Source organism: Carcharhinus amblyrhynchos, chromosome 22 (genome assembly GCF_965287045.1).
Source record: "Carcharhinus amblyrhynchos chromosome 22, sCarAmb.v2.hapA, whole genome shotgun sequence".
Taxonomy (NCBI): Eukaryota; Metazoa; Chordata; class Chondrichthyes; order Carcharhiniformes; family Carcharhinidae; genus Carcharhinus; species Carcharhinus amblyrhynchos.
In genome coordinates, this window is record NC_137345.1 from 40214778 (window position 1) to 40242139 (window position 27362).

Below are 27362 nucleotides of genomic sequence, written 5' to 3' on the forward strand. Positions count from 1 at the left end.
GTTTCAGAGCTGCTATTTCAGAGCTGTCGCTGTTTCAGAGCTGTCGCTGTTTCAGAGCTGTCGCTGTTTCAGAGCTGCTGTTTCAGAGCTGTTGCTGTTTCAGAGCTGTCACTGTTTCAGAGCTGCTGTTTCAGAGCTGCTGTTTCAGAGCTGTCGCTGTTTCAGAGCTGCTGTTTCAGAGCTGCTGTTTCAGAGCTGTCGCTGTTTCAGAGCTGTCACTGTTTCAGAGCTGCTGTTTCAGAGCTGTCGCTGTTTCAGAGCTGCTGTTTCAGAGCTGTTGCTGTTTCAGAGCTGTCGCTGTTTCAGAGCTGTCACTGTTTCAGAGCTGCTGTTTCAGAGCTGTCGCTGTTTCAGAGCTGCTGTTTCAGAGCTGTTGCTGTTTCAGAGCTGTTGCTGTTTTAGAGCTGCTGTTTCAGAGCTGTCGCTGTTTCAGAGCTGCTGTTTCAGAGCTGTTGCTGTTTCAGAGCTGTTGCTGTTTTAGAGCTGCTGTTTCAGAGCTGTTGCTTTTTCAGAGCTGCTGTTTCAGAGCTGTTGCTGTTTCAGAGCTGTCGCTGTTTCAGAGCTGCTGTTTCAGAGCTGTTGCTGTTTCAGAGCTGTTGCTGTTTTAGAGCTGCTGTTTCAGAGCTGTTGCTGTTTCAGAGCTGCTGTTTCGGAGCTGTTGCTGTTTCAGAGCTGTCGCTGTTTCAGAGCTGCTGTTTCAGAGCTGTTGCTGTTTCAGAGCTGCTGTTTCAGAGCTGTTGCTGTTTCAGAGCTGTCACTGTTTCAGAGCTGCTGTTTCAGAGCTGTTGCTGTTTCAGAGCTGTTGCTGTTTTAGAGCTGCTGTTTCAGAGCTGTTGCTGTTTCAGAGCTGCTGTTTCAGAGCTGTCGCTGTTTCAGAGCTGTCACTGTTTCAGAGCTGCGGTTTCAGAGCTGTTGCTGTTTCAGAGCTGTCGCTGTTTCAGAGCTGCTGTTTCAGAGCTGTTGCTGTTTCAGAGCTGCTGTTTCAGAGCTGTTGCTGTTTCAGAGCTGTCGCTGTTTCAGAGCTGCTGTTTCAGAGCTGTTGCTGTTTCAGAGCTGTTGCTGTTTTAGAGCTGCTGTTTCAGAGCTGTCACTGTTTCAGAGCTGCTGTTTCAGAGCTGTTGCTGTTTCAGAGCTGCTGTTTCAGAGCTGTTGCTGTTTCAGGGCTGTCACTGTTTCAGAGCTGCTGTTTCAGAGCTGTTGCTGTTTCAGAGCTGTTGCTGTTTTAGAGCTGCTGTTTCAGAGCTGTTGCTGTTTCAGAGCTGCTGTTTCAGAGCTGTTGCTGTTTCAGAGCTGTCGCTGTTTCAGAGCTGCTGTTTCAGAGCTGTTGCTGTTTCAGAGCTGTTGCTGTTTCAGAGCTGTTGCTGTTTCAGAGCTGCTGTTTCAGAGCTGTCGCTGTTTCAGAGCTGTCACTGTTTCAGAGCTGCTGTTTCAGAGCTGTTGCTGTTTCAGAGCTGTCGCTGTTTCAGAGCTGCTGTTTCAGAGCTGTTGCTGTTTCAGAGCTGCTGTTTCAGAGCTGTTGCTGTTTCAGAGCTGTCGCTGTTTCAGAGCTGCTGTTTCAGAGCTGTTGCTGTTTCAGAGCTGCTGTTTCAGAGCTGTCGCTGTTTCGGAGCTGTCACTGTTTCAGAGCTGCTGTTTCAGAGCTGTTGCTGTTTCAGAGCTGTCGCTGTTTCAGAGCTGCTGTTTCAGAGCTGTTGCTGTTTCAGAGCTGCTGTTTCAGAGCTGTTGCTGTTTCAGAGCTGTCGCTGTTTCAGAGCTGCTGTTTCAGAGCTGTCGCTGTTTCAGAGCTGTCGCTGTTTCAGAGCTGCTGTTTCAGAGCTGTTGCTGTTTCAGAGCTGTCACTGTTTCAGAGCTGCTGTTTCAGAGCTGCTGTTTCAGAGCTGTCGCTGTTTCAGAGCTGTCGCTGTTTCAGAGCTGCTGTTTCAGAGCTGTTGCTGTTTCAGAGCTGCTGTTTCAGAGCTGTTGCTGTTTCAGAGCTGTCGCTGTTTCAGAGCTGCTGTTTCAGAGCTGTCGCTGTTTCAGAGCTGCTGTTTCAGAGCTGTCGCTGTTTCAGAGCTGTCGCTGTTTCAGAGCTGTCGCTGTTTCAGAGCTGCTGTTTCAGAGCTGTCGCTGTTTCAGAGCTGCTGTTTCAGAGCTGTCGCTGTTTCAGAGCTGTTGCTGTTTCAGAGCTGTCGCTGTTTCAGAGCTGCTGTTTCAGAGCTGTCGCTGTTTCAGAGCTGCTGTTTCAGAGCTGTTGCTGTTTCAGAGCTGTCACTGTTTCAGAGCTGCTGTTTAGAGCTGCTGTTTCAGAGCTGTCGCTGTTTCAGAGCTGTCGCTGTTTCAGAGCTGTCGCTGTTTCAGAGCTGCTGTTTCAGAGCTGTCGTTGTTTCAGAGCTGTCGTTGTTTCAGAGCTGTCACTGTTTCAGAGCTGCTGTTCCAGAGCTGTCACTGTTTCAGAGCTGCTGTTTCAGAGCTGCTGTTTCAGAGCTGTCGCTGTTTCAGAGCTGTCACTGTTTCAGAGCTGCTGTTTCAGAGCTGTTGCTGTTTCAGAGCTGTCGCTGTTTCAGAGCTGCTGTTTCAGAGCTGTCGCTGTTTCAGAGCTGCTGTTTCAGAGCTGTTGCTGTTTCAGAGCTGTCGCTGTTTCAGAGCTGCTGTTTCAGAGCTGTTGCTGTTTCAGAGCTGCTGTTTCAGAGCTGTCGCTGTTTCAGAGCTGCTGTTTCAGAGCTGTCACTGTTTCAGAGCTGCTGTTTCAGAGCTGTTGCTGTTTCAGAGCTGCTGTTTCAGAGCTGTTGCTGTTTCAGAGCTGCTGTTTCAGAGCTGTCGCTGTTTCAGAGCTGTCACTGTTTCAGAGCTGCTGTTTCAGAGCTGCTGTTTCAGAGCTGTCACTGTTTCAGAGCTGCTGTTTCAGAGCTGTCGCTGTTTCAGAGCTGCTGTTTCAAAGCTGTTGCTGTTTCAGAGCTGTCGCTGTTTCAGGGCTGCTGTTTCAGAGCTGTTGCTGTTTCAGAGCTGCTGTTTCAGAGCTGTCACTGTTTCAGAACTGCTGTTTCAGAGCTGCTGTTTCAGAGCTGTCGCTGCTTCGGAGCTGCTGTTTCAGAGCTGTCGCTGTTTCAGAGCTGCTGTTTCAGAGCTGTCGCTGTTTCAGAGCTGCTGTTTCAGAGCTGTCGCTGCTTCAGAGCTGCAGTTTCAGAGCTGTCGCTGTTTCAGTGCTGCTGTTTCAGAGCTGCTGTTTCAGAGCTGTTGCTGTTTCAGAGCTGCTGTTTCAGAGCTGTCACTGCTTCAGAGCTGCTGTTTCAGAGCTGTCGCTGTTTCAGAGCTGCTGTTTCAGAGCTGTCGCTGCTTCAGAGCTGTTGTTGTCGCTGTTTCAGAGCTGTCGCTGTTTCAGAGCTGCTGTTTCAGAGCTGTTGCTGTTTCAGAGCTGCTGTTTCAGAGCTGTCGCTGTTTCAGAGCTGCTGTTTCAGAGCTGTCGCTGTTTCAGAGCTGCTGTTTCAGAGCTGTTGCTGTTTCAGAGCTGTCGCTGTTTCAGAGCTGCTGTTTCAGAGCTGTCGCTGTTTCAGAGCTGCTGTTTCAGAGCTGTTGCTGTTTCAGAGCAGTCGCTGTTTCAGAGCTGCTGTTTCAGAGCTGTCGCTGTTTCAGAGCTGCTGTTTCAGAGCTGTCGCTGTTTCAGAGCTGCTGTTTCAGAGCTGTTGCTGTTTCAGAGTTGTCACTGTTTCAGAGCTGCTGTTTCAGAGCTGTCGCTGTTTCAGAGCTGTCACTGTTTCAGAGCTGCTGTTTCAGAGCTGTCGCTGTTTCAGAGCTGCTGTTTCAGAGCTGTTGCTGTTTCAGAGCTGTCGCTGTTTCAGAGCTGTCACTGTTTCAGAGCTGCTGTTTCAGAGCTGTCGCTGTTTCAGAGCTGCTGTTTCAGAGCTGTTGCTGTTTCAGAGCTGCTGTTTCAGAGCTGTCGCTGTTTCAGAGCTGTCGCTGTTTCAGAGCTGCTGTTTCAGAGCTGTTGCTGTTTCAGAGCTGCTGTTTCAGAGCTGTTGCTGTTTCAGAGCTGTTGCTGTTTCAGAGCTGCTGTTTCAGAGCTGTTGCTGTTTCAGAGCTGCTGTTTCAGAGCTGTTGCTGTTTCAGAGCTGCTGTTTCAGAGCTGCTGTTTCAGAGCTGTCGCTGTTTCAGAGCTGCTGTTTCAGAGCTGTCGCTGTTTCAGAGCTGCTGTTTCAGAGCTGCTGTTTCAGAGCTGTTGCTGTTTCAGAGCTGCTGTTTCAGAGCTGTTGCTGTTTCAGAGCTGCTGTTTCAGAGCTGTCGCTGTTTCAGAGCTGCTGTTTCAGAGCTGTCGCTGTTTCAGAGTTGCTGTTTCAGAGCTGTCGCTGTTTCAGAGCTGCTGTTTCAGAGCTGTCGCTGTTTTAGGGCTGTCGCTGTTTCAGAGCTGCTGTTTCAGAGCTGTCGCTGTTTCAGAGCTGTCGCTGTTTCAGAGCTGCTGTTTCAGAGCTGTTGCTGTTTCAGAGCTGCTGTTTCAGAGCTGCTGTTTCAGAGCTGTCGCTGTTTCAGAGCTGTCGCTGTTTCAGAGCTGCTGTTTCAGAGCTGTCGCTGTTTCAGAGCTGCTGTTTCAGAGCTGTTGCTGTTTCAGAGCTGACGCTGTTTCAGAGCTGTCGCTGATTCAGAGCTGCTGTTTCAGAGCTGTCGTTGTTTCAGAGCTGCTGTTTCAGAGCTGTCGCTGTTTCAGAGCTGTCGCTGTTTCAGAGCTGCTGTTTCAGAGCTGTCGTTGTTTCAGAGCTGTCGCTGCTTCAGAGCTGTCACTGTTTCAGAGCTGCTGTTTCAGAGCTGCTGTTTCAGAGCTGTTGCTGTTTCAGAGCTGTCACTGTTTCAGAGCTGCTGTTTCAGAGCTGTCACTGTTTCAGAGCTGCTGTTTCAGAGCTGTCGTTGTTTCAGAGCTGCTGTTTCAGAGCTGCTGTTTCAGAGCTGCAGTTTCAGAGCTGTCGTTGTTTCAGAGCTGCTGTTTCAGAGCTGCTGTTTCAGAGCTGCAGTTTCAGAGCTGCTGTTTCAGAGCTGCAGTTTCAGAGCTGTTGCTGTTTCAGAGCTGTCGCTGTTTCAGAGCTGCTGTTCCAGAGCTGTCGCTGTTTCAGAGCTGCTGTTTCAGAGCTGCTGTTTCAGAGCTGCAGTTTCATAGCTGTTGCTGTTTCAGAGCTGTCGCTGTTTCAGAGCTGTCACTGTTTCAGAGCTGCTGTTTCAGAGCTGTCGCTGTTTCAGAGCTGTTGCTGTTCCAGAGCTGTCGCTGTTTCAGAGCTGCTGTTTCAGAGCTGCTGTTTCAGAGCTGCAGTTTCAGAGCTGTCGCTGTTTCAGAGCTGTCACTGTTTCAGAGCTGCAGTTTCAGAGCTGTTGCTGTTTCAGAGCTGTCGCTGTTTCAGAGCTGTCGTTGTTTCAGAGCTGTTGCTGTTTCAGAGCTGTCGCTGTTTCAGAGCTGTTGCTGTTTCAGAGCTGCTGTTTCAGAGCTGCTGTTTCAGAGCTGTTGCTGTTTTAGAGCTGCTGTTTCAGAGCTGTTGCTGTTTTAGAGCTGCTGTTTCAGAGCTGTTGCTGTTTCAGAGCTGCTGTTTCAGAGCTGTTGCTGTTTTAGAGCTGCTGTTTCAGAGCTGTTGCTGTTTCAGAGCTGTCGCTGTTTCAGAGCTGCTGTTTCAGAGCTGTCGCTGTTTCAGGGCTGTCACTGTTTCAGAGCTGTTGCTGTTTCAGAGCTGCTGTTTCAGAGCTGCTGTTTCAGAGCTGTCGCTGTTTCAGAGCTGTCACTGTTTCAGAGCTGCTGTTTCAGAGCTGTTGCTGTTTCAGAGCTGTCGCTGTTTCAGAGCTGCTGTTTCAGAGCTGTTGCTGTTTCAGAGCTGCTGTTTCAGAGCTGTTGCTGTTTCAGAGCTGTCGCTGTTTCAGAGCTGCTGTTTCAGAGCTGCTGTTTCAGAGCTGTCGCTGTTTCAGAGCTGCTGTTTCAGAGCTGTCGCTGTTTCAGAGCTGTCACTGTTTCAGAGCTGTCGCTGTTTCAGAGCTGCTGTTTCAGAGCTGTCGCTGTTTCAGAGCTGCTGTTTCAGAGCTGTCGCTGTTTCAGAGCTGCTGTTTCAGAGCTGCTGTTTCAGAGCTGTCGCTGTTTCAGAGCTGCTGTTTCAGAGCTGTCGCTGTTTCAGAGCTGCTGTTTCAGAGCTGTTGCTGTTTCAGAGCTGTCACTGTTTCAGAGCTGCTGTTTCAGAGCTGTCGCTGTTTCAGAGCTGTCGCTGTTTCAGAGCTGCTGTTTCAGAGCTGTCGTTGTTTCAGAGCTGTCGTTGTTTCAGAGCTGTCGCTGTTTCAGAGCTGTCACTGTTTCAGAGCTGCTGTTCCAGAGCTGTCACTGTTTCAGAGCTGCTGTTTCAGAGCTGCTGTTTCAGAGCTGTCGCTGTTTCAGAGCTGTCACTGTTTCAGAGCTGCTGTTTCAGAGCTGTTGATGTTTCAGAGCTGTCGCTGTTTCAGAGCTGCTGTTTCAGAGCTGTCGCTGTTTCAGAGCTGCTGTTTCAGAGCTGTTGATGTTTCAGAGCTGCTGTTTCAGAGCTGTTGCTGTTTCAGAGCTGTCGCTGTTTCAGAGCTGCTGTTTCAGAGCTGTTGCTGTTTCAGAGCTGTCACTGTTTCAGAGCTGCTGTTTCAGAGCTGTTGCTGTTTCAGAGCTGTCACTGTTTCAGAGCTGCTGTTTCAGAGCTGTCGCTGTTTCAGAGCTGCTGTTTCAGAGCTGTCGCTGTTTCAGAGCTGTCACTGTTTCAGAGCTGCTGTTTCAGAGCTGCTGTTTCAGAGCAGTCGCTGTTTCAGAGCTGTCGCTGTTTCAGAGCTGCTGTTTCAGAGCTGTCACTGTTTCAGAGCTGCTGTTTCAGAGCTGTCGCTGTTTCAGAGCTGCTGTTTCAGATCTGTTGCTGTTTCAGAGCTGTCACTGTTTCAGAGCTGCTGTTTCAGAGCTGCAGTTTCAGAGCTGTCACTGTTTCAGAGCTGTCGCTGTTTCAGAGCTGCTGTTTCAGAGCTGTCACTGTTTCAGAGCTGCTGTTTCAGAGCTGTTGCTGTTTCAGAGCTGTCGCTGTTTCAGAGCTGCTGTTTCAGAGCTGTCGCTGTTTCAGAGCTGCTGTTTCAGAGCTGCTGTTTCAGAGCTGTCACTGTTTCAGAACTGCAGTTACAGAGCTGCTGTTTCAGAGCTGTCGCTGCTTCAGAGCTGTCGCTGTTTCAGAGCTGCTGTTTCAGAGCTGTCGCTGTTTCAGAGCTGCTGTTTCAGAGCTGTTGCTGTTTCAGAGCTGCTGTTTCAGAGCTGTTGCTGTTTCAGAGCTGCTGTTTCAGAGCTGTCGCTGTTTCAGAGCTGTCACTGTTTCAGAGCTGCTGTTTCAGAGCTGTCGCTGTTTCAGAGCTGCTGTTTCAGAGCTGCTGTTTCAGAGCTGTCACTGTTTCAGAGCTGCTGTTTCAGAGCTGCTGTTTCAGAGCTGTCGCTGCTTCAGAGCTGCTGTTTCAGAGCTGTCACTGTTTCAGAGCTGTCGCCGTTTCAGAGCTGTCGCTGTTTCAGAGCTGCTGTTTCAGAGCTGTCGCTGCTTCAGAGCTGCTGTTTCAGAGCTGCTGTTTCAGAGCTGTCGCTGTTTCAGAGCTGCTGTTTCAGAGCTGTCGCTGCTTCAGAGCTGCTGTTTCAGAGCTGTCGCTGTTTCAGAGCTGCTGTTTCAGAGCTGTCGCTGCTTCAGAGCTGCTGTTTCAGAGCTGCTGTTTCAGAGCTGCTGTTTCAGAGCTGCTGTTTCAGAGCTGTCGCTGTTTCAGAGCTGCTGTTTCAGAGCTGTCGCTGCTTCAGAGCTGCTGTTTCAGAGCTGCTGTTTCAGAGCTGTCGCTGTTTCAGTGCTGCTGTTTCAGAGCTGCTGTTTCAGAGCTGTCGCTGTTTCAGAGCTGCTGTTTCAGAGCTGTCGCTGCTTCAGAGCTGCTGTTTCAGAGCTGTCGCTGTTTCAGAGCTGCTGTTTCAGAGCTGTCGCTGCTTCAGAGCTGTTGTTGTCGCTGTTTCAGAGCTGTCGCTGTTTCAGAGCTGCTGTTTCAGAGCTGTTGCTGTTTCAGAGCTGTCGCTGTTTCAGAGCTGCTGTTTCAGAGCTGTTGCTGTTTCAGAGCTGTCGCTGTTTCAGTGCTGCTGTTTTGGAGCTGCTGTTTCAGAGCTGTCGCTGTTTCAGAGCTGCTGTTTCAGAGCTGTCGCTGATTCAGAGCTGCTGTTTCAGAGCTGTTGCTGTTTCAGAGCTGTCGCTGTTTCAGAGCTGCTGTTTCAGAGCTGTCGCTGTTTCAGAGCTGCTGTTTCAGAGCTGTCGCTGTTTCAGAGCTGCTGTTTCAGAGCTGTCGCTGTTTCAGAGCTGCTGTTTTAGAGCTGTTGCTGTTTCAGAGCTGTCACTGTTTCAGAGCTGCTGTTTCAGAGCTGCTGTTTCAGAGCTGTCGCTGTTTCAGAGCTGTCACTGTTTCAGAGCTGCTGTTTCAGAGCTGTCGCTGTTTCAGAGCTGCTGTTTCAGAGCTGTTGCTGTTTCAGAGCTGTCGCTGTTTCAGAGCTGTCACTGTTTCAGAGCTGCTGTTTCAGAGCTGTCGCTGATTCAGAGCTGCTGTTTCAGAGCTGCTGTTTCAGAGCTGCTGTTTCAGAGCTGTCGCTGTTTCAGAGCTGTCGCTGTTTCAGAGCTGCTGTTTCAGAGCTGTCGCTGTTTCAGAGCTGTCGCTGTTTCAGAGCTGCTGTTTCAGAGCTGTTGCTGTTTCAGAGCTGCTGTTTCAGAGCTGTTGCTGTTTCAGAGCTGCTGTTTCAGAGCTGCTGTTTCAGAGCTGTCGCTGTTTCAGAGCTGCTGTTTCAGAGCTGCTGTTTCAGAGCTGTCGCTGTTTCAGAGCTGCTGTTTCAGAGCTGTTGCTGTTTCAGAGCTGCTGTTTCAGAGCTGCTGTTTCAGAGCTGTCGCTGTTTCAGAGCTGCTGTTTCAGAGCTGTCGCTGTTTCAGAGCTGCTGTTTCAGAGCTGCTGTTTCAGAGCTGTCGCTGTTTCAGTGCTGTCGCTGTTTCAGAGCTGCTGTTTCAGAGCTGCTGTTTCAGAGCTGTCACTGTTTCAGAGCTGCTGTTTCAGAGCTGTCGCTGTTTCAGTGCTGTCGCTGTTTCAGAGCTGCTGGTTCAGAGCTGCTGTTTCAGAGCTGTTGCTGTTTCAGAGCTGCTGTTTCAGAGCTGTCGCTGTTTCAGAGCTGCTGCTTCAGAGCTGTCGCTGTTTCAGAGCTGTCGCTGTTTCAGAGCTGTTGCTGTTTCAGAGCTGTTGCTGTTTCAGAGCTGCTGTTTCAGAGCTGCTGTTTCAGAGCTGCTGTTTCAGAGCTGCTGTTTCAGGGCTGTCGCTGTTTCAGAGCTGCTGTTTCAGAGCTGCTGTTTCAGAGCTGTTGCTGTTTCAGAGCTGCTGTTTCAGAGCTGTCGCTGTTTCAGAGCTGCTGCTTCAGAGCTGTCGCTGTTTCAGAGCTGTCGCTGTTTCAGAGCTGCTGTTTCAGAGCTGTCGCTGTTTTAGGGCTGTCGCTGTTTCAGAGTTGCTGTTTCAGAGCTGCTGCTTCAGAGCTGTCGCTGTTTCAGAGCTGTCGCTGTTTCAGAGCTGCTGTTTCAGAGCTGTCGCTGTTTCAGAGCTGTCGCTGTTTCAGAGCTGCTGCTTCAGAGCTGTCGCTGTTTCAGAGCTGTCGCTGTTTCAGAGCTGCTGTTTCAGAGCTGTCGCTGTTTCAGAGCTGCTGCTTCAGAGCTGTCGCTGTTTCAGAGCTGTCGCTGTTTCAGAGCTGCTGCTTCAGAGCTGTCGCTGTTTCAGAGCTGTCGCTGTTTCAGAGCTGCTGTTTCAGAGCTGTCGCTGTTTTAGGGCTGTCGCTGTTTCAGAGCTGTCGCTGTTTCAGAGTTGCTGTTTCAGAGCTGTCGCTGTTTCAGAGCTGTCGCTGTTTTAGGGCTGTCGCTGTTTCAGAGTTGCTGTTTCAGAGCTGTCGCTGTTTCAGAGCTGTCGCTGTTTCAGAGCTGCTGCTTCAGAGCTGTCGCTGTTTCAGAGCTGTCGCTGCTTCAGAGCTGTCGCTGTTTCAGAGCTGTCGCTGTTTCAGAGCTGTCGCTGTTTCAGAGCTGTCGCTGTTTCAGAGTTGCTGTTTCAGAGCTGTCGCTGTTTCAGAGCTGTTGCTGTTTCAGAGCTGCTGTTTCAGAGCTGCTGTTTCAGAGCTGTTGCTGTTTCAGAGCTGCTGTTTCAGAGCTGTCGCTGTTTCAGAGTTGCTGTTTCAGAGCTGTCGCTGTTTCAGAGTTGCTGTTTCAGAGCTGTCGCTGTTTCAGAGCTGTCGCTGTTTCAGAGCTGTCGCTGTTTCAGAGCTGTCACTGTTTCAGAGCTGTCGCTGTTTCAGAGCTGCTGTTTCAGAGCTGCTGTTTCAGAGCTGCTGTTTCAGAGCTGTCACTGTTTCAGAGCTGTCGCTGTTTCAGAGTTGCTGTTTCAGAGCTGTCGCTGTTTCAGAGCTGTCGCTGTTTCAGAGTTGCTGTTTCAGAGCTGTCGCTGTTTCAGAGCTGTCACTGTTTCAGAGCTGTCGCTGTTTCAGAGCTGTCGCTGTTTCAGAGCTGCTGTTTCAGAGCTGTTGCTGTTTCAGAGTTGCTGTTTCAGAGCTGTTGCTGTTTCAGAGTTGCTGTTTCAGAGCTGTTGCTGTTTCAGAGTTGCTGTTTCAGAGCTGTTGCTGTTTCAGAGCTGCTGTTTCAGAGCTGTTGCTGTTTCAGAGCTGTCGCTGTTTCAGAGTTGCTGTTTCAGAGCTGTTGCTGTTTCAGAGTTGCTGTTTCAGAGCTGTTGCTGTTTCAGAGCTGCTGTTTCAGAGCTGTTGCTGTTTCAGAGCTGTCGCTGTTTCAGAGCTGCTGTTTCAGAGCTGTTGCTGTTTCAGAGCTGTCGCTGTTTCAGAGCTGCTGTTTCAGAGCTGTCGCTGTTTCAGAACTGGATCTGCTGTTATTTCAGAGCTGTTGTTGTGTAATTGAATCAGTTAAAGCAGACAGACAAAATGCAAACCATATAATTAATGGAATATTGATCTCTACCTCGAGGTGGGTGCAGGCGGAGTTCTGAGTTGTACACAGCTCTGGCTGATCTCATTCTAAGTACTGATTCTGATCTGGAATCTGTTCTTCAGGAAAGAGACACCGATCCAGCTGTTTAAATGTTAATAACAGGTATGGAACAGAGAGGCATTGTCTTCTAATGGGGGGAATGAAGAATGAGAGGGCATGGGGGTTGTGGAAGGGGGCAGGTTAGCAGCCCCGCTCACCGCTGGCAGGAATCCCACGAATCGGGTTTTGGGGCTAAACTGGGATTCTGGCCAGACTGGCAAACATGTCAGATTTACAGGACCCGCACCACCCTGCAAGCCAATATTGCTGGGTGGGAAGCCAATTATTGTGCAAAATGCCTTTTTGTATGTCATTACCAGGCTTGAAAACTGATCATAAGACACCCCACCCTATCCCACCACCGCCACCACCATCACCACAAGTGGGACCTGCACCAGGCAGATCTTGGTACAGATCCTGACAAGCGCCCACCTAGCACCTTGGACCCTGAGGTTGATCAAGGAGGTAAATGCCGTGTCCTTGTGCCCCTCTGCCACTGCCAGGCTGCAAAGGGAGGGACCCTCCCAAGGGTCCTAGAGGTTGGATGGTATTTGGCTGGGGACCCGCTGATGGAGGGAAAGGGGATGGTTGTCTTTGCCATGGGACAGTGGGAGCTGGGGGAAGAAGGGGGCCTGTCTCTAAAGACTGAGGTCGGGGCACCTTTTTTAAGTGGCCCCCTGATCTCTGATAGACTGGGCTGGCTGTCAGGTTTACCATGATGACCAAATTTGCTTCGAATCCCACCCAACAGGTACTGCTAATGCCAGTGGGAAACACTCTGCCATTACTGCTGGCAGCAGCACTGAGTGCAAACAGGTAAATTGCGCCCAGAAACTTCAAGTTAGAACCAGGCTGTTTAGGAAATCAGGAAACAACTTGTTTACACAAGAATAAGGATCTTTCTCCCTCCAAAGTCCATGGATGCTGGAACACAGTTGGAGGTTTGAATTCTCAGACCGGTGTGTTTCTCTTAGGGGTGTAGGGAACAAAGGCAAGAATTGGAGTTGAGTTACAGGCCAGCTATCCAAACTATGATGGAGGTTCAAAGTGCTGAGTGATGCGTTCCTGATAGACTTACATATGGCTGTTGACTGCTCACTGTGTGATTAATTATGCCCGGGTGTGGTGATTGCAAAACTGAGGTGAGGGGTTAAGGACATCTCCTGGGGGCTGGAAAGAAACTTGGAGCAAGAGGAGGAGGATCCAGTTGTCATGGTGCATGCAGGAACCAAAGACATAGAACCATGAATGGTGCTCCTGCTAAAAGCAGCATGGTAGCACAGTGGTTAGCACTGCTACTTCACAGCTCTAGGGTCCTGGATTCGAATCCTGGCTCGGGTCACTGTCTGTGTGGAGTTTGCACATTCTCCTCGTGTCTGTGTGGGTTTCCTCCGGGTGCTGTGGTTTCCTCCCACAGTCCAAAGATGTGCGGGTTAGGTTGATTGGCCATGCTAAAATTGCCCCTTAGTGTCCAGAGATGTGTAGGTTAGAGGGATTAGTGGGTATAATATGTTAGAGATATGGGGGTAGGGTATCCCTATTACCCCATGTATTTACCCTGCTAGTCCCCCTGACTCTAAGGGGCAGTTTAGCAATTCACCTAACCTGCACATCTTTGGAATGTGGGAGGAAACTGGAGCACTCAGAGGAAACCCACGCAGACACGGGGAGAAAGTGCAAACTCCACACAGACAGTGACCTGAGGCCAAAATTGAACCAGCGTCTCTGGCGCTGTGAAGCAGCAGTGCTAACCACTGTACCAGAACATTGTAGCAGAGACAGTCTGGCAAAGCAAAAGCTGTCTTCTCTCTACATCTTTAGCTCGTGAAACTGGCCAGTAATCCTTTGTCAAGCCCAAGGTGCTATTAAATCTAGAAGTAACCAGCCACTGGCGTCGCTCAAAGTGTCTCTAAATTCACAGAATTCAGCTTATTTTTTTAAAGTTAGTGCAAACTGTGTGATTGGTTCACCTTCTTGCTGGTTGCGTTTAGGGAATCTTGGCAATGACCAAGGGTTTTGGTGAGAAGTGGCCCAGCAATATCTCCGGAATCTCACCATGGGTTTTGGAGCCTGGTTTTTCTGGTTACACCGGACCTCGCAGGCGGTTGCAGGTTTTATTGCCACTGTGCTCAGCGAGGTTGAAATTTCACCTGGACAAATTATTCAAATCTTTCTGCGTTTAAGTGCCACCATTCAGGATTTCATCCCGTATAAACTCCTGCCAATCTTACAATGAGAAAGCTTGTATAAGCACAACTGTGCCACAAAGCATTATCTTGTTTATTTTTCTTTCAAGCAAGGCAAGCCTGAGTTCGCCTGTTCCTTCCCCTAGCTCTGAATTAATTATTACAAAACCTGCTGTTCACAATAGAGGGAGCAATGTTCCAGAGTATTCGACCAGACCACGTGGCAGCCCCTCTTTTTAATGCTGTTTTCTTTCAAAATTCTTGTTTGAATCCCGATTTCTTTGCTTCTGTTCAGCATCCCTCTGCCATTAGCTTTGGTATAGCGAGGTTTTTCTCTCCTTGATTTTTTTTAAAGGCTGCAGCATTGATCGATGATTTTCTTAATTCACCAGAGTTTTCTGCAGTGGGTGGCACAGTGGTTAGCACTGCTGCCTCACAGCACCAGGACCCAGGTTCAATTCCAGCGTTGGGTCACTGCCTATGTGGAGTTTGCATATTCTCCCTGTGTCTGCGTGGGTTTCCTCCAAGTGCTCTGGTTTCCTCCCACAATCCAAAGATGTGTGGGTTAGGTTGATTGGCCCTATGCTAAATTGGCCCTACGTCAAGGGGATTAGCAGGGTAAATGAGGGGTTATGGGAAAAGCGTCTGGGTGGGATTGTGCTCAGTACCAACTCAATGGGCCAAATGGCCTTCTTCTTCTATACTTGTAGGGCTTCCATAATTCAGTGTTTGTGGGGTGGATTCAACCACCTCGTCGCCAGTTTTCTTTGTGATACCTTAAAGGAGAAACTGCAGACCACAAAGTTATGAAACAACAAGAGTTTTTATTGAGGAAGACGTTACTGTTATAGATCAGACTGACTGTAAGCCTTGTCCCAATGAGGGATAAACATGAATACACAACAGAGTAATGTATCTGAATTTGTTGATAATATTAAAACTGGGTGGAAAGGTAAGCTGTGGGGAGGACACAGAGAGGCTAAAATGAGGTATAGACAAGGTTAAGTGAGTGGGCAGCAAGATGATAGATTAGTTTAAAATTTTATTTATGCATGTCATGAGTAAGGCTTACATCAACACTGTAATGAAGTTACTGTGAAAATCCCCTAGTCGCCACACTCTGTCATCTGTTCGGGTACACTGAGGGAGAATTTAGCATGGCCAATGCTGAAAATGACTGAGATGGGCAGAGAATGTTATGACTTGTGTCAAATGGCCAGGCCGTACCTCTCCTGAGTGCATCCAGACCTTTATCTAACTGGAACCCACATTATTCCCCTCTAAGGGGCATGACTTGGCCTGGATAAGGTCAAGCAATTAAACTAAACACGTTAACCTTGAATGTCTCTGTGGGGAAATATGTTGTGAAATATGATTGGATCAGCCAACCCCAGTTACAGAGGCAGAGGAGTAAAGAACTCCCTCTGACGCTGAAATTACAACCCAAATTTCAAGTAAGATTTACAGAGTACAGTTTGGCTATTCGACCCTGAAAAGTATCACGCTTCACCTGCCATTTTGTCCCGGCAATTTCCTTGGAGTTATCCCAGAGGGACAGCACACGTCTAGTTAACTGCCAACAGAATATTGGTGATGGAGCTTGGTCAGTTCTGAGGAAATTCTCAGCCAATAGTCAGTTTTTGAAACTAAAATATGGAAACCAGAGAAATGAAATGAAATGCTACAAAACACAAGAGATCTTTTACAGAGCAGGTCAGTTGCACCTTTAAGAGTACCTTTAGAGAAGAGTCCATGAACAACACAAAAATAAATGTCCTTTTACACAAAGAATTACATAGGACCAGCAAAACCGATACAAGCTATTTGGTCCAGCCAGCCTATAGGCTCCACTTCAATAGCTCCTCTGGTAGACTGGAGCACTGTAGATGATTCAAACTGACATCCTTAGGTCACTGGTTCAATTTTGGCTCGAAGGAAGCCCATTATCCACTTTAGGATTAGCACTGCTGCCTCACAGTGCCAGGGGCCCGGGTTCGATTCCCGGCTTGAGTCTGCATGTTCAGAATCCCGTGTCTGTGTGGATTTCCTCCAGGTGATCCAGTTTCCTCCCACAGTCCAAAGATGTGCGAGTTAGGTGGATTGGCTGCGCTAAATTGCCCCTTAGTGTCAGGGGGAGTAGCAGAGTAAATGCATGGAGTTATGGGGATAGGGCCTGGGTGGGATTATTGTTGGTGCAGGCTTGATGGGCCAAATGGCCTCCTTCCGCACTGTAGGGATTCTATAGTTTCTATGATAGGAGCAGCAGTAGGCCATTTGGCCCTTTGAATCTGCCAAGTCATCCAATAAGATCATGGCTGATCTGGTTGTGGTCTCCACTTCCCTGTCTGTTCCCCAATAGCCCTTTACTCCCTTGTCTAACTCACCATGAATATATTTACTGACCCAGCCTCCGCTTAGGCTTCTCTCCTCTTCTCTTAGGGAAGAGAATTCCACAGGTAAATGACCATCAGAGGAAAAAAAATTTCCCCCCTCTTACCCTTACTCCCCTTGTTTAGAGCTGGCAATTTCAGCCAGGAGTTACTGTGGATAAGTCTCAGTGCTATGCAGAGATGACACACAGAAAACTTCTTATTCATAACCCATTCTAGTCTCAGTCGGAAACATTCTCCTGGTACCACCCATGTCACTCTTTCTGCATTACGTTACTTCCTCTGAACCCCCTGTTCCTTATCAAGGCAAAGTTTCACATTTTAGCCACTCTCTGGATAAAGGAATGCCTTGTGATTTCCTTGCTGGATTTGTCTTTGTGGCCCTTTTGTTTTGGACTCCCACATGAATGGAAACACCCTCTCTGCTATCAAACACTCTCATAATCTGAAAGGTATCAGATCGCTGCCCTGCCTTCTCTTTTCTGGGATTAAAGAGCCCCAGCCCCTTTTATTTGTCTTTCTCATGAGAAGTATAAACTCTCAGTCCTTTTACATCTGCCTGAGAGAGCAGACAGAACCTGGGACTAATGCCTTGTCTGAGAAATATGATTGCGATACCCCTCAGTTCTGCACAGGGGTAGCAGAACTGAGGGGGTAGCAGGGGTCATTTAGTGAGGTGGGGTTTGAACCCACAACCTTCTCACTTTGAGCAAGACCTACTCAGCCCTGACTAACAGCCCTAATACAATGGCAGTCTGAAGGCCTGGATAAGGGCTTCGCTTACAACTGCTTCGATTGCCTTCAATTAGCACCGTGACCACAGATGGCCCATTAATATTTTAAAAGGGAAAGTAATTTTCTCCCTGTGAAATGTCAGGTTACGGAGACAGGGAATTTTTTCAAGGTTGGGGGTTGGGCGGGGGGAGGAGGTTTCAGCACCAATGCAGTGTTCCCACAATGCCCCTGGGTGCCCTGTCTGTTTCCATGGTAATCTCAGTTCACTGCTAGCCCCTCACCCCTGCTCAATGCACATGGTGGGAGAGGGGCCATGGACAGAGGCAAGGCCTCACGGCTCCCTCATCTCACCGGGCTGCACCAATCTCAGCTGTTAGCTGTTAGGGTGCTGGAGAACTCACTGAAGTTCAGAGGATCAGCCTCGTACCAGCCTGTCATCACTCTGCAATTATCTTCAGCAGCAAAAGGTGGGATTATGGCTGAAGGTTAGAGTTATGTTTTTCACTGTGGCTCGCTGACAGTATCTTCATCTTTGACTTTGATGGTTGTGGGTTGAAGTCCTTTGGACTTGACCACAGAATCTAGGCTGACACTCTGCAACTGTACTGAGAAAGTGCTGAACTGTCTGAGCTGCTGTCTTTTGGGTGGGATAGAAAGCAAGGCCTTGTCTGTCCTCTCAGGCAAGTGGCAAAGATTCAATAGCATTGCTTCAAGGAGAAGCAGGGGCCACTCTCCCTAGTGTCTGTCCACCAACACTCCTAAACATAGAAGTCACTGAGGTTTACAGCATGGAAACGAACCCTTCAGCCAAACTTGTCTCTGCTGCAACTTTTTTTAATGCCTAAATTAGTCCCAATTTCCCATGTTTGGCCCATATCCCTCCACACCCATCGTACCCTTATAACTGTCTAAATGCTTTTTAAAAGACAAAATTGTACCCACCTCTGCTATTGCCTCTAGCAGCTTGTTCCAGACACTCACCACCCTCTGTGTGAAAATATTGCCCCTCTGGGCTCTTTTGTGTCTCTCCCCTCTCACCTTAAACCTATGCCATCTAGTTTTAGACTCCCCTACCTTTAGGAAAAGATATTGACTATCTGTGTATGTCCCTTATTATTTTATAGACCTCTATAAAATCAACACTAAGCCTCCTGCACTCCAAGGAAAGAAGTCCCAGTCTATCCAGCCTCTCCTTATAACTCAAACCATCAAGTCCTGGTAGCATCTTAGTAAATGTCTTCTGTACTCTTTCTAGTTTAATAAAATCCTTTCTATAATAGGGTGACCAGAACTGTACACTGTATTCCAAGTGTGGCCTACTAGTTATTATCACACTGTGTTTGTGGGAGCTTGCTGTGCACAATTTCCTACATGACAGCAGAGATGACACTTTAAAAAAAAAATTTGATTAACTATAAGGTCATTTTGGACTTGAGTTCAAGTCCCACTTCAGGGATTGATGGTTACTCTTTGTGAGAAGGTGGGTTCCTAATGTAGACAAACGGGTTGATTATGAGCTTGTAAATCCTTCCAACATGCCTGATGGCAGGCAGCAAGAGTGGGAGAGTTCCGAGGTCAAGAATACTGCAGATGGAATTGGCAAATCACTGCTGGTACTTTGCCATAATCATGGGCCAATCCAATGGAAGTCATGGTTCCCAGCCGAGGCAGGGTATCTGAAGCAAGAGGAGGCTGTTGTGAAAGTCATGCCATGGTTACTAACCTGGTGATGGTGGCATAGTGGTATTGTCACTGCACTAGTAACCTAGCAGACCTGAGTTCGAATCACATCATGGGAAATGGTGAAATTTGAATTGAGTAAAAATAAAATCTGGAATCAAAGTTCTAATGGTGACCACAAAACTATTATTGACTGTTGTTAAAAACCCATCTGAATTAGTGATGCTGTTTAGAGAAGGAAATCTGCCATCCTTAGCTGGTCTGGCCACAAATAACTCCAGACTCACAACAATACGGTTGACCCTGAAATGGCAAGCAAATACAATCAGGGATGGGCAACGGAAGAAGGAATGAATGAATTAAAGAAACTGAATGTATGTTTTTCTTTAATTGTGATGTGCCTTGTTGAAAAGGCCCCAGTTCAAGGCAGTCCCTGAGGAAAGGCCAGTTGTCTGGAAGGGGGAACAGTAATTTAAACATTGTGTTATAATAAAAAGTAACATCAACTTTAATAGGTCAGGAGTGTCATTGAAAGGGTTAATGACCTGCTTATCAAATTTACGAGCTAACGCGACTGCTGCCCAGCAACATGAACATATTAGAAAGTGAAGGGGTGTCATATTCTGCTGAATATCTATCGGATCAGATGGAACTGCTGCCTTCCCCCCACCCCACCACTCCTGTCAGCGCTGTCAGTGTAAGGTGTTGCTGATGTGAGGCACAAACAGCCTTCGCTCCTGCCATGGCTGGACCTCTGGCTGAGTGTACCATCTTCTGGTCCAAGTTTGTGGAGAATCCCAAATCAGCAGTTCATGCTTTGGAGGAACCGTATTGTGTCAGGAGGGACATTCTCATCAATAACAGGGGGTAAGAGACACCAAGGAATTCAGAAATGTTCCATGTATTTATTCAGTGTTAACTAACTGCTGAGCACTCTTGGGTTACCTATACTCAGTGTTGGCCAGTTGACGGTGACTGAGCAGTTGTTTATGTTTAAACAGCTTTTGGATGAGGCATTTTTGCTCTCTTGGGTGGGGCGGCACAGTGGCACAGTGGTTAGCACTGCTGCCTCACAGTGCCAGGGCCTGGGTTCAATTCCGGCCTTGGGTGTGTGGAGTTTGCACGTTCTGTGTGGGTTTCCTCCGGGTGCTCTGGCTTCCTCCCACAGTCCAAAGATATGTGGGTTAGGTCAGCCGGCCGTACCCTAGTGTCAGGGGGATTAGCAGGGTAAATATATGGGGTTATGGGGAGAGGGTCTGGGTGGGATTGTGATCAGTGTTGATTCGATGGGCTGAATGGCCTCTTTCTGCACTGTAGGGATTCTATGTGAAAGATCTCCCAGCCGCTGTTTGACAGAAGAATTAATCCCAGGGCTCTGGCCAATATTTAACCCTCACTCAATATCACACAAAAGCAAATCATCTTGTCATCATGACATTGCTATTTGTGAGATCTTGCAATGCACAAATCGGCTGCAGCATTTCCGACATCACAACAAACACTGCACTTCAAAAATAAATGGACTATGAATCACTTTGAGATGTCTGGTGTTGGTGAAAAGTGTTATCCGAAGACAAGTCATTCTTTCCTTTCTTAAATTAATCAACAGTCACTGGTCAATGGCCACGACTAAATTGCCTACCTTAACTAGCAAATGGTCACTGATTAGTTTGGTCAAATGGTTCATTTCTACAGGTATTTATTTAAAAACACTAAGTGTAATTAGGTGAGCACTGCTGGAGAGTTAGATGGGTTGGAATGGCTAACTTTGGGACCCTAAGCAGCAATTTAGTATGGCCAATCCACACATCTTTGGACAGTTGAAGGAAACCAGAGCACCCAGAGGAAACTCACACAGATACACAGAGGTCTTGCAGACTCTGCACAGACAATGACCTGAGGCTGGAATTGAACCTGGGTCCCTAGCGCTGTGAGGCAGCACTGCTAACCATTGAGCCAGCATGCTGCCCCATCAGCTTGACTCTCCATAACAGGGGACATCATCTGGAAATCGAACCAGGGCCGGAGAGCTGTGAGGCTGGTTTAAAGATCTGTGCCCTGCACAGTGAGGCTGTACAGCAGTACTTCCCAAAACTGACATTGAGCAAGAAAGGAGACATATTTCCCCATTGTCAGAAGAAATATTTACACTTCTTTTGTGTATGTTTTGGGAAGTCCATTTCTGTTTTGATTAAGGCAGGGGGAGTAATTTGAACACAGCCTTTGTAAGAGTGTCCCAAAATTAGCCATGCCAACCCATCTAATTCTCCAGCAGTGCTCACCTAATTACACTTTGCGTTTGTAAATAAACATCTGTAGAAATGAACCATTTGACCACCCTAACCAGTGACCATTTGCTAGTTAAGGTAGGCAATTTAGTCATGACCATTGACCAGTGACTTAAGAGTGAGGGACGTTTATCAACTTTTCAGAAGCCTCTCCATTTGAATATTTCTCAGTAACTTCTTGTGATTGGTGGATAATTGGTGGATTGTAACCAATTGGTGTAGCGTTGCCAACTTGGTACTTCTGTTCCTGTTTGGTAGCTGGGTTTTTCCAGTGGGAATGGCGTGTAAAAGCAAGGTTTTTTCCAATTGCTGGGGGTTTCCTGTTATCCTCCATGCTGGACATTCTGCTTTCTCTCCAGCCTTTCTGTGGGTAGTGTGTATCTCACAGTGTTCATGTTTCCTTTCAGGATCCTTGTCAATGAAACAGGGACGACTCAGAGGCGATTGGAACAACAGGTACCTCCAATATTTTCTGACGTTGTTGCATTGTGTCTAGATGAACAATAAGACGATTTACAAAATGTCTGGATTTCTGCTCCCCCTTCTCACACAACTCTCATTATTTTGTAAATCATCTTAAATTTGTGTTCTCTCGCTATTTCCCCCTGTCAGAAGCTGCAGGTGTGAGTGGACCCCTTCAAAGAAGTGTGAAATGTAAATGGGATTCGGTGGGAGTTTAGGTGTTTCTTGCGTGTCGGTACAGACTCGATGGGCTGAAGGGCCTCTTCTGCACTGTATGATTCTATGACAGAGACGAGATGTCAGTTTGACTTGGGGGAGGGTGGGTTCCATTCTGCCCCAGTGTATTCACCCAGATTTGATTTGATGTTGCTGAGGCTTCCCAGCAAGCTGAAACATTTGAAAGCCTTCTCTGTTCTATTGGAAACCCGTCAACTCCAACACGCGGGGCTTTGAAGGAGACTTCCATTGGCAGCTTAATGGATTTCTACTCAAATTCCGATCAACTGTGTTTATTTTCATTTCCCTTCATGCTTAAATGCATCTCGAATGCCCCCATTGTTCCGAACCACAATGTTTACAAAGACTCTAAGGTGGACTGACAGCTTTGGTTTCTTTCACTTCCTCTTTTGCAAACCACTTATTTGGTCGGAACGCCTTCATGCCTACGTGTGGTGTTGGGGGCAGGAGGTCTACCCATTGTTTGTAGGTGGGTGAGGGAGGGTGGACACCTCTCTTTGCCAAGGGTTGGTGGTGCTGCCCTGGTCAGTGGCAGGCAGGGCCTGGGCGGGGGAGGGTGGGGGGGATGAAGGGGGGTGGGGTGGGGGTGGGGGGGGGGAATGAAGTGGAGGGGGGGCTGCCTCTGAACGTGAAGATCAGGATGCTGTGTTAAAAATAGCACCCCGATCTCGGAACAGCAGGGCTGGCTGGCGAGTACCCTGAGGTGGCCTTATCAACATATTTCAGGTGGGTGAATGAACATAAGAACATAAGAACATAAGAAATAGGAGCAGGAGTAGGCCATCTAGCCCTTCGAGCCTGCCCTGCCATTCAATAAGATCATGGCTGATCTGTCGTGTCTCAGTTCCACATTCCTGCCCTCTCCCCATAACCCTTAATCCCCTCTCTTATCAAAAACCCATCAACCCGCGTCTTAAAAATATTTAGCGAGGCAGCCTCCACCACTTCAACGGGCAGAGAATTCCAGAGATTCACCACCCTTTGAGTGAAGAAGTTCCTCCTCAACTCCATTCTAAAACGCCCCCCCTTTATCTTGAGGCTATGCCCCCTAGTCCTACTGTCCTTTCTGAGCGGGAAGAGCCTCTCCACCTCTATCCTATCCATCCCATTCATCATCTTATACGTCTCAATGAGATCTCCCCTCATTCTTCTAAACTCTAACGAGTACAAGCCTAGTTTATTCAGCCTCTTCTCATAGCTCAACCCCCTCAACTCCGGTATCAGCCTAGTAAACCTCCTCTGCACTCCCTCCAAGGCCAAAATATCCTTGCGTAAGTACGGCGCCCAAAACTGCACACAGTACTCTAGCTGCGGCCTCACTAATGCCCTATACAGCCGCAGCAAGACCTCCCTACTTTTATATTCAATCCCCCTCGCTATGAAGGCCAGCATCCCATTCGCCTTCCTGACCACCTGCTGCACCTGCAAGCTGGGTTTTTGCGACTCATGCACAAGGACCCCGAGGTCCCTCTGCACCGTCGCCTGCTGCAGTTTTTCGCCACGTAAGTAATAATCCTTCCTACCAACTGACAGACACTGCCAATGCCAGCAGGGAACACTGTCGTTCTGCCACTAGCATGGGCACTTAGTCCCAATTCAGGAGAATCACGGCCATTGGCCAGAGAGGACAGATATGGCCTCACATTTCATTGAAAAGACCACACGCCCTGACAGTGCAGCACCCCCTCAGCGGGGGTGTGGTCCAGGTCACTCCGGGGGTCTAAGTTGCCACGGCAACACGTACTTTTTCCATGCATGTTATCAACATTCTTTCCACCATGTGACTGAGCAGGAGTCTCTGACAGACTTATCCCTGATGTGGGTATGCCAGCGTTGGACTGGCGTAAACACAGTAAAAAGTCTGACAACACCAGGTTTTAGTCCAACCTATTTATTTGATAATATACCCACTAGCTTTCGGGTTAGCCCCTTCGTCAGGCTTGTACTCCAGACTTATCCCTGCCATCGATGTGTGTGGGTAGGATTTCGCAAGTTAACACGCACCCTGTTTGACCGCGTTATGAACACCCCTTCCTTGGCCATCAAGCCCTGGGGACTCCAACCTGGAGTTTCTGGCTCAGAAGTGGTGGGGGGGGGCTACCCACTGCACCATCATGTCTTCCATTTCCATTCCGCACTGAAAGATCTAGGCAAAGGTTTTTTGTTAATTAATTCATGGGACATGGGCGTCGCTGGCTGGCCAGCATTTATTGTCCACCACCATTTGCCCTCAGAGGACATTTAAGAGTCGCCCACATTGCTGTGGCTCTGGAGTCATGTGTGGGACATACCAGGTAAGGGTGGCAGATTTCCCTTCCCTAAAGGATATTTGTGAACCAGGTGGGTTTTCCTGACAATCGACGATGGGTTCACGGTCATCAGTAGATTCTTAATTCCAGATATTTTTTATTGAATTCAAATTCCACCATTGGCTGTGGCGGGATTCGAACTCCAGTTTGCCAGAGTTTGTGGATTAATAGAGGGGCGATAATACCACTAGGCCATCACCTCCCCAAAGTATGCCAATCATGGCTGGGCATAGGAAGTATGACGAGTCAGTGTGAGTCTGTCTGTACACTGATATAACATAGAACATTACAGCGCAGTACAGGCCCTTTGGCCCTCGATGTTGCGCCGACCAGTGGAACCAATCTAATGACCCTCTAACCTAAACTATTTCAATGTTATCCATATGCCTATCCACTGACCATCTGAATGCCCTTAAAGTTGGCGAGTCCACTGCTGCTGCAGGCAGGGCATTCCCTTACTACCCTCTGAGTAAAGAACCTACCCCTGACACCCGTCCTATAATTACCACCCCTCAATTTAAAGCTACGTCCCCTCGTGTTAGCCATCACCATCCGAGGAAAAAGGCGCTCACTCTCACTGGTCTTTTTCTCTGTAAATGCTACCATCTACTCTGCTGCTCCCACTCAGCCAGGTCATCCCAAAAACCTCCTTCCCTTTTCCCATCCCATGTGTGATACTCATTAAAGGGAATTTCTGGGATACGTTTCCATCACCGCAACTGCCACCCCACCTAACCGGCCGTTTTATCTGTGAGAGAGCGGAGGTGCTGAGTGTTAGCAAGTTCGTCACGCGGTGCCAAGCTGAATCCTCGACTCTTGTTCTCAGCTGCTCTCGAAGCGCTCACCCTTTCCGGTGTGACGCACTAGAGGGCAGTCTGGAGCAGCAATCGGAGCAAAGCTTTTCCTCTCCCGAGTTCCACAATCCTGAGGCAAACTGGAGCCTCATCAGCGAATGAGACCCGAACCCTTCAAACACGTAGGACTCGAGGCGGGAGGGCCATTAGCGGCCCACCCTCACCGAGGAACAAGTAGCCTACAACAACGACTCGCATTTATAAAGCACCTCGTGCATGGTAAAGTGCTCCGAGTCAGTTATGAGCAGTATAAGGAGGCATAAGGGTTGGTTACTGAGCATTCAGTTAAAGAGGGAGATTTTAAGCAGGATCTTAAAGAGAGGCAGAGAGGCGTAGGGAGGGAGTTCCAGAGTTCGATGTCAAGTTAACCGAACGCACAACGGAGTGATTTAAATGGACAAGACTGAAAAGACTTGAATTAGATGTGTGCAGAAGATATTGGAGAGTGACAGGGCTGGAGGAAGTTACAACACAACAGAGAGAGACAAGGACATGGAGGTACTGGAAAGTAAAGCACAGGCATATCTGTCTGGAAAATACTCACAAACACGATGGGCTGAATGGCCTCCATAGCAAAATTACAGGGCAGAAAGAGGCCATCATCTCTGCACTGGCCAAACAAGGGGAAAAAAGAACTAGCTGCTCATTTTAATCCCACTAGCCAGCCCTTGGTCCATAGCCTTGCAGTTCCAGCACATCAGATTGAAGTTAATTTGTTAGTGTCGCAAGTAAGGCTTACATTAACACTGTAATGAAGTTACTGTGAAAATCCCCTAGTCGCCACACTCTGGTGCCTGTTTGGGTACACTGAGGGAGAATTTAGCATGGCCAATGCACCCTAACCAGCACATGTTTCCTGATGTGGGAGGAAACTGAAGCACCCAGAGGAAACCCACACAGATACAGGGAGAACGTGCAGACCCCACACAGACAGTGACTGAAGCCAGGAATCGAACCTGGGTCCCTGGTGCTGTGAGGCAGCAGTGCTAACCACTGTGTCACCATGCCAAACGTGCAGTTACAGGTATCTTTTTAATAAGCTGAGCATTTCAGCTACAACGACAAATCTGGGCAGTGAATTCCAGATGGCCACCATCCTTTGGGTGAACAAGTCTCTCCTCGTGAATGCTCCAGTCTTTCTACCAATCACCTTAAGTCCCTGCCCCCTCCTGATTGGCCCTCCCTCCATCCAATAACATTCTATGAACTCTTGACGTTGATCTGTGGGAAATAAAGTCTTCCTTGCCTGTGTGCAGCCTCTGAGGTACAGGGCTGGGTATGTCAATTTATAAATTGTCAAATAACTAACTGACTTGCCAGCAAGAGCTGAAGCCCATGGAATAAAAGAGACAACAACAACATGGGTACAGAATTGGTTGAGGGACAGGAGGCAGAGGGTACTGGTAAATGGACTAACACAGTGGGGTCCTCCCGGGATCGGTACACTGGTTTTCTTGAAATAAGTTAATGACTTACCTTGGGCGTATAGGGACCACCTTCAAAAGCTGCAGGTGACACAGAGCGAAGATATTGTGAAGTGTGAGGAAGGTAACCTTCAGCAGGCTGGTGGAATGGGGGACTCTGGGCAGATCCAATTCAGTGCAGAGAACTGTAGAATATATTTTGGCAGGAAGGTCGAGAAGATAAACTGAATAGATGAATGGGCAATATGAACTAAAGGGGGAAAATGTGCACAAATTATTGAAGGTGACAGGGCAGGTTGAGAATGCTGATAAAATGGCAAATAGAACACTGGGCTTTCTGAAGCCAAGCGTAAAGGGGACAATGTTTGAGCCCACACTCTCTGTCCACAGGAATAGCGTGTGCAAAATTGTGGGGAGGCAGCCTGCAGATAAACCCCAGCACCAGTCCCAGGGTTCATCAGAATAGGAGGCTATTCAAATTCACCAGGCTTCTGACCAGGAGAGGTTTAGATCAGGAGAAACTTATCGGTGGAAGATTGAGAACCGAAGGACACCAACTTAAGGGGAATGGCAATGACAACATAAGGAACATCCTTTTAATATAGTTTTATAAATCAGGTCAGAAACTCCAAAGTGTTTTATTATGTCTGCTTGGATCATAAATTTTTCAATGTGAATTTAGCTAGGGTAAGCGTGACATGTTTCACTTCTTGTATGATTCAAATGATCCATTCGGGAGCTTTTATCAAACAAAGCTTATTTCAGAATAAAGTGAACACATAGCAATAACTTTTACCGATTATAAACAAGGAAAGAAAATAACTATGATATTGTATAAACCTTAACAACTAAATGAAATATTCCAACCAAAGAACTTTCCCTATAAATGTATAGCTGCCACAGGTTTAACACAGAAAATAAGGATGCTCACGTGATGCTAGAACTTAGTCCTTTGGTTGGAGAATTGAAACTCTCATTTTCCAGTCTTGTAACTTCCAGCAGACCTCGAGTTGAAATAATGCCACTGCAGGTCTTTGGTTTTTTTCTCGCAAACCACCGGGAGAGAGATACTCTATTTACGAGCTAGCAAACCACCAACGGTAGAATTTTCACTCCAGGAAGGCAAGAAGATCTGCTTCCAGCTAGCCAGCAGAACGTAGAACACCAGGGAGAGACAAACACAGAAACACAGCTTGGTATAGCTCCTGCTCTGTCCAAGATCGCAAGAAACTACAAAATGCCATGAATGTAGCCCAATGCATCACACAAACTAGCCTCCCATCCATTGACTCTGCCTACACTTCTGGCTGCCTCAGAAAAATAGCCAGCGTAATTAAGGACGTCATGCATCCCGGACATTCTCTCTTCTGCCTTCTTCCGTTGGGAAAAAGATGTAAAAATCTGAGGTCTCATACCACCCAACTCAAGAACAGCTTCTTTCCTGTTGCTGTCAGACTTTTGACTGGACCTACCTCGCATTAAGTTGATCTTTCTCTGCACCCTAGCTATGACTGTAACACTACATTCTGCACTCTTGTTTCCTTCTCTATGTACAGTATGCTTTGTCTGTATAGTGCGCAAGAAACAATACTTTTCACTAATAACTAATACATGTGACAACAATAAATCAAATCAAATCACTACTTTTCAGTCTGACTTCCAAACACCTTCTAATCCAAAATTGAAAGTGGATCTTTGGATTCCTCTGTGGAGGAACCACCTGGCTTTCACTTAACAATCAAT

At 47.9% G+C, this 27362-nt stretch overlaps 1 protein-coding gene across 1 annotated transcript in view; it reads left to right on the forward strand.

Moving 5' to 3' along the window:
• Positions 1–18787: 18787 nt before the first annotated feature.
• LOC145356921 (uncharacterized) overlaps positions 18788–27362 on the forward strand; it is an 89247-nt gene continuing 80672 nt past the window's right edge. Inside the window, exons 1-2 of the mRNA XM_080209922.1 lie at positions 18788–18912; positions 20741–20789. Coding sequence (XP_080066048.1) covers positions 18788–18912; positions 20741–20789 — 174 coding nt within the window. The remainder of the gene's footprint in view (positions 18913–20740; positions 20790–27362) is intronic.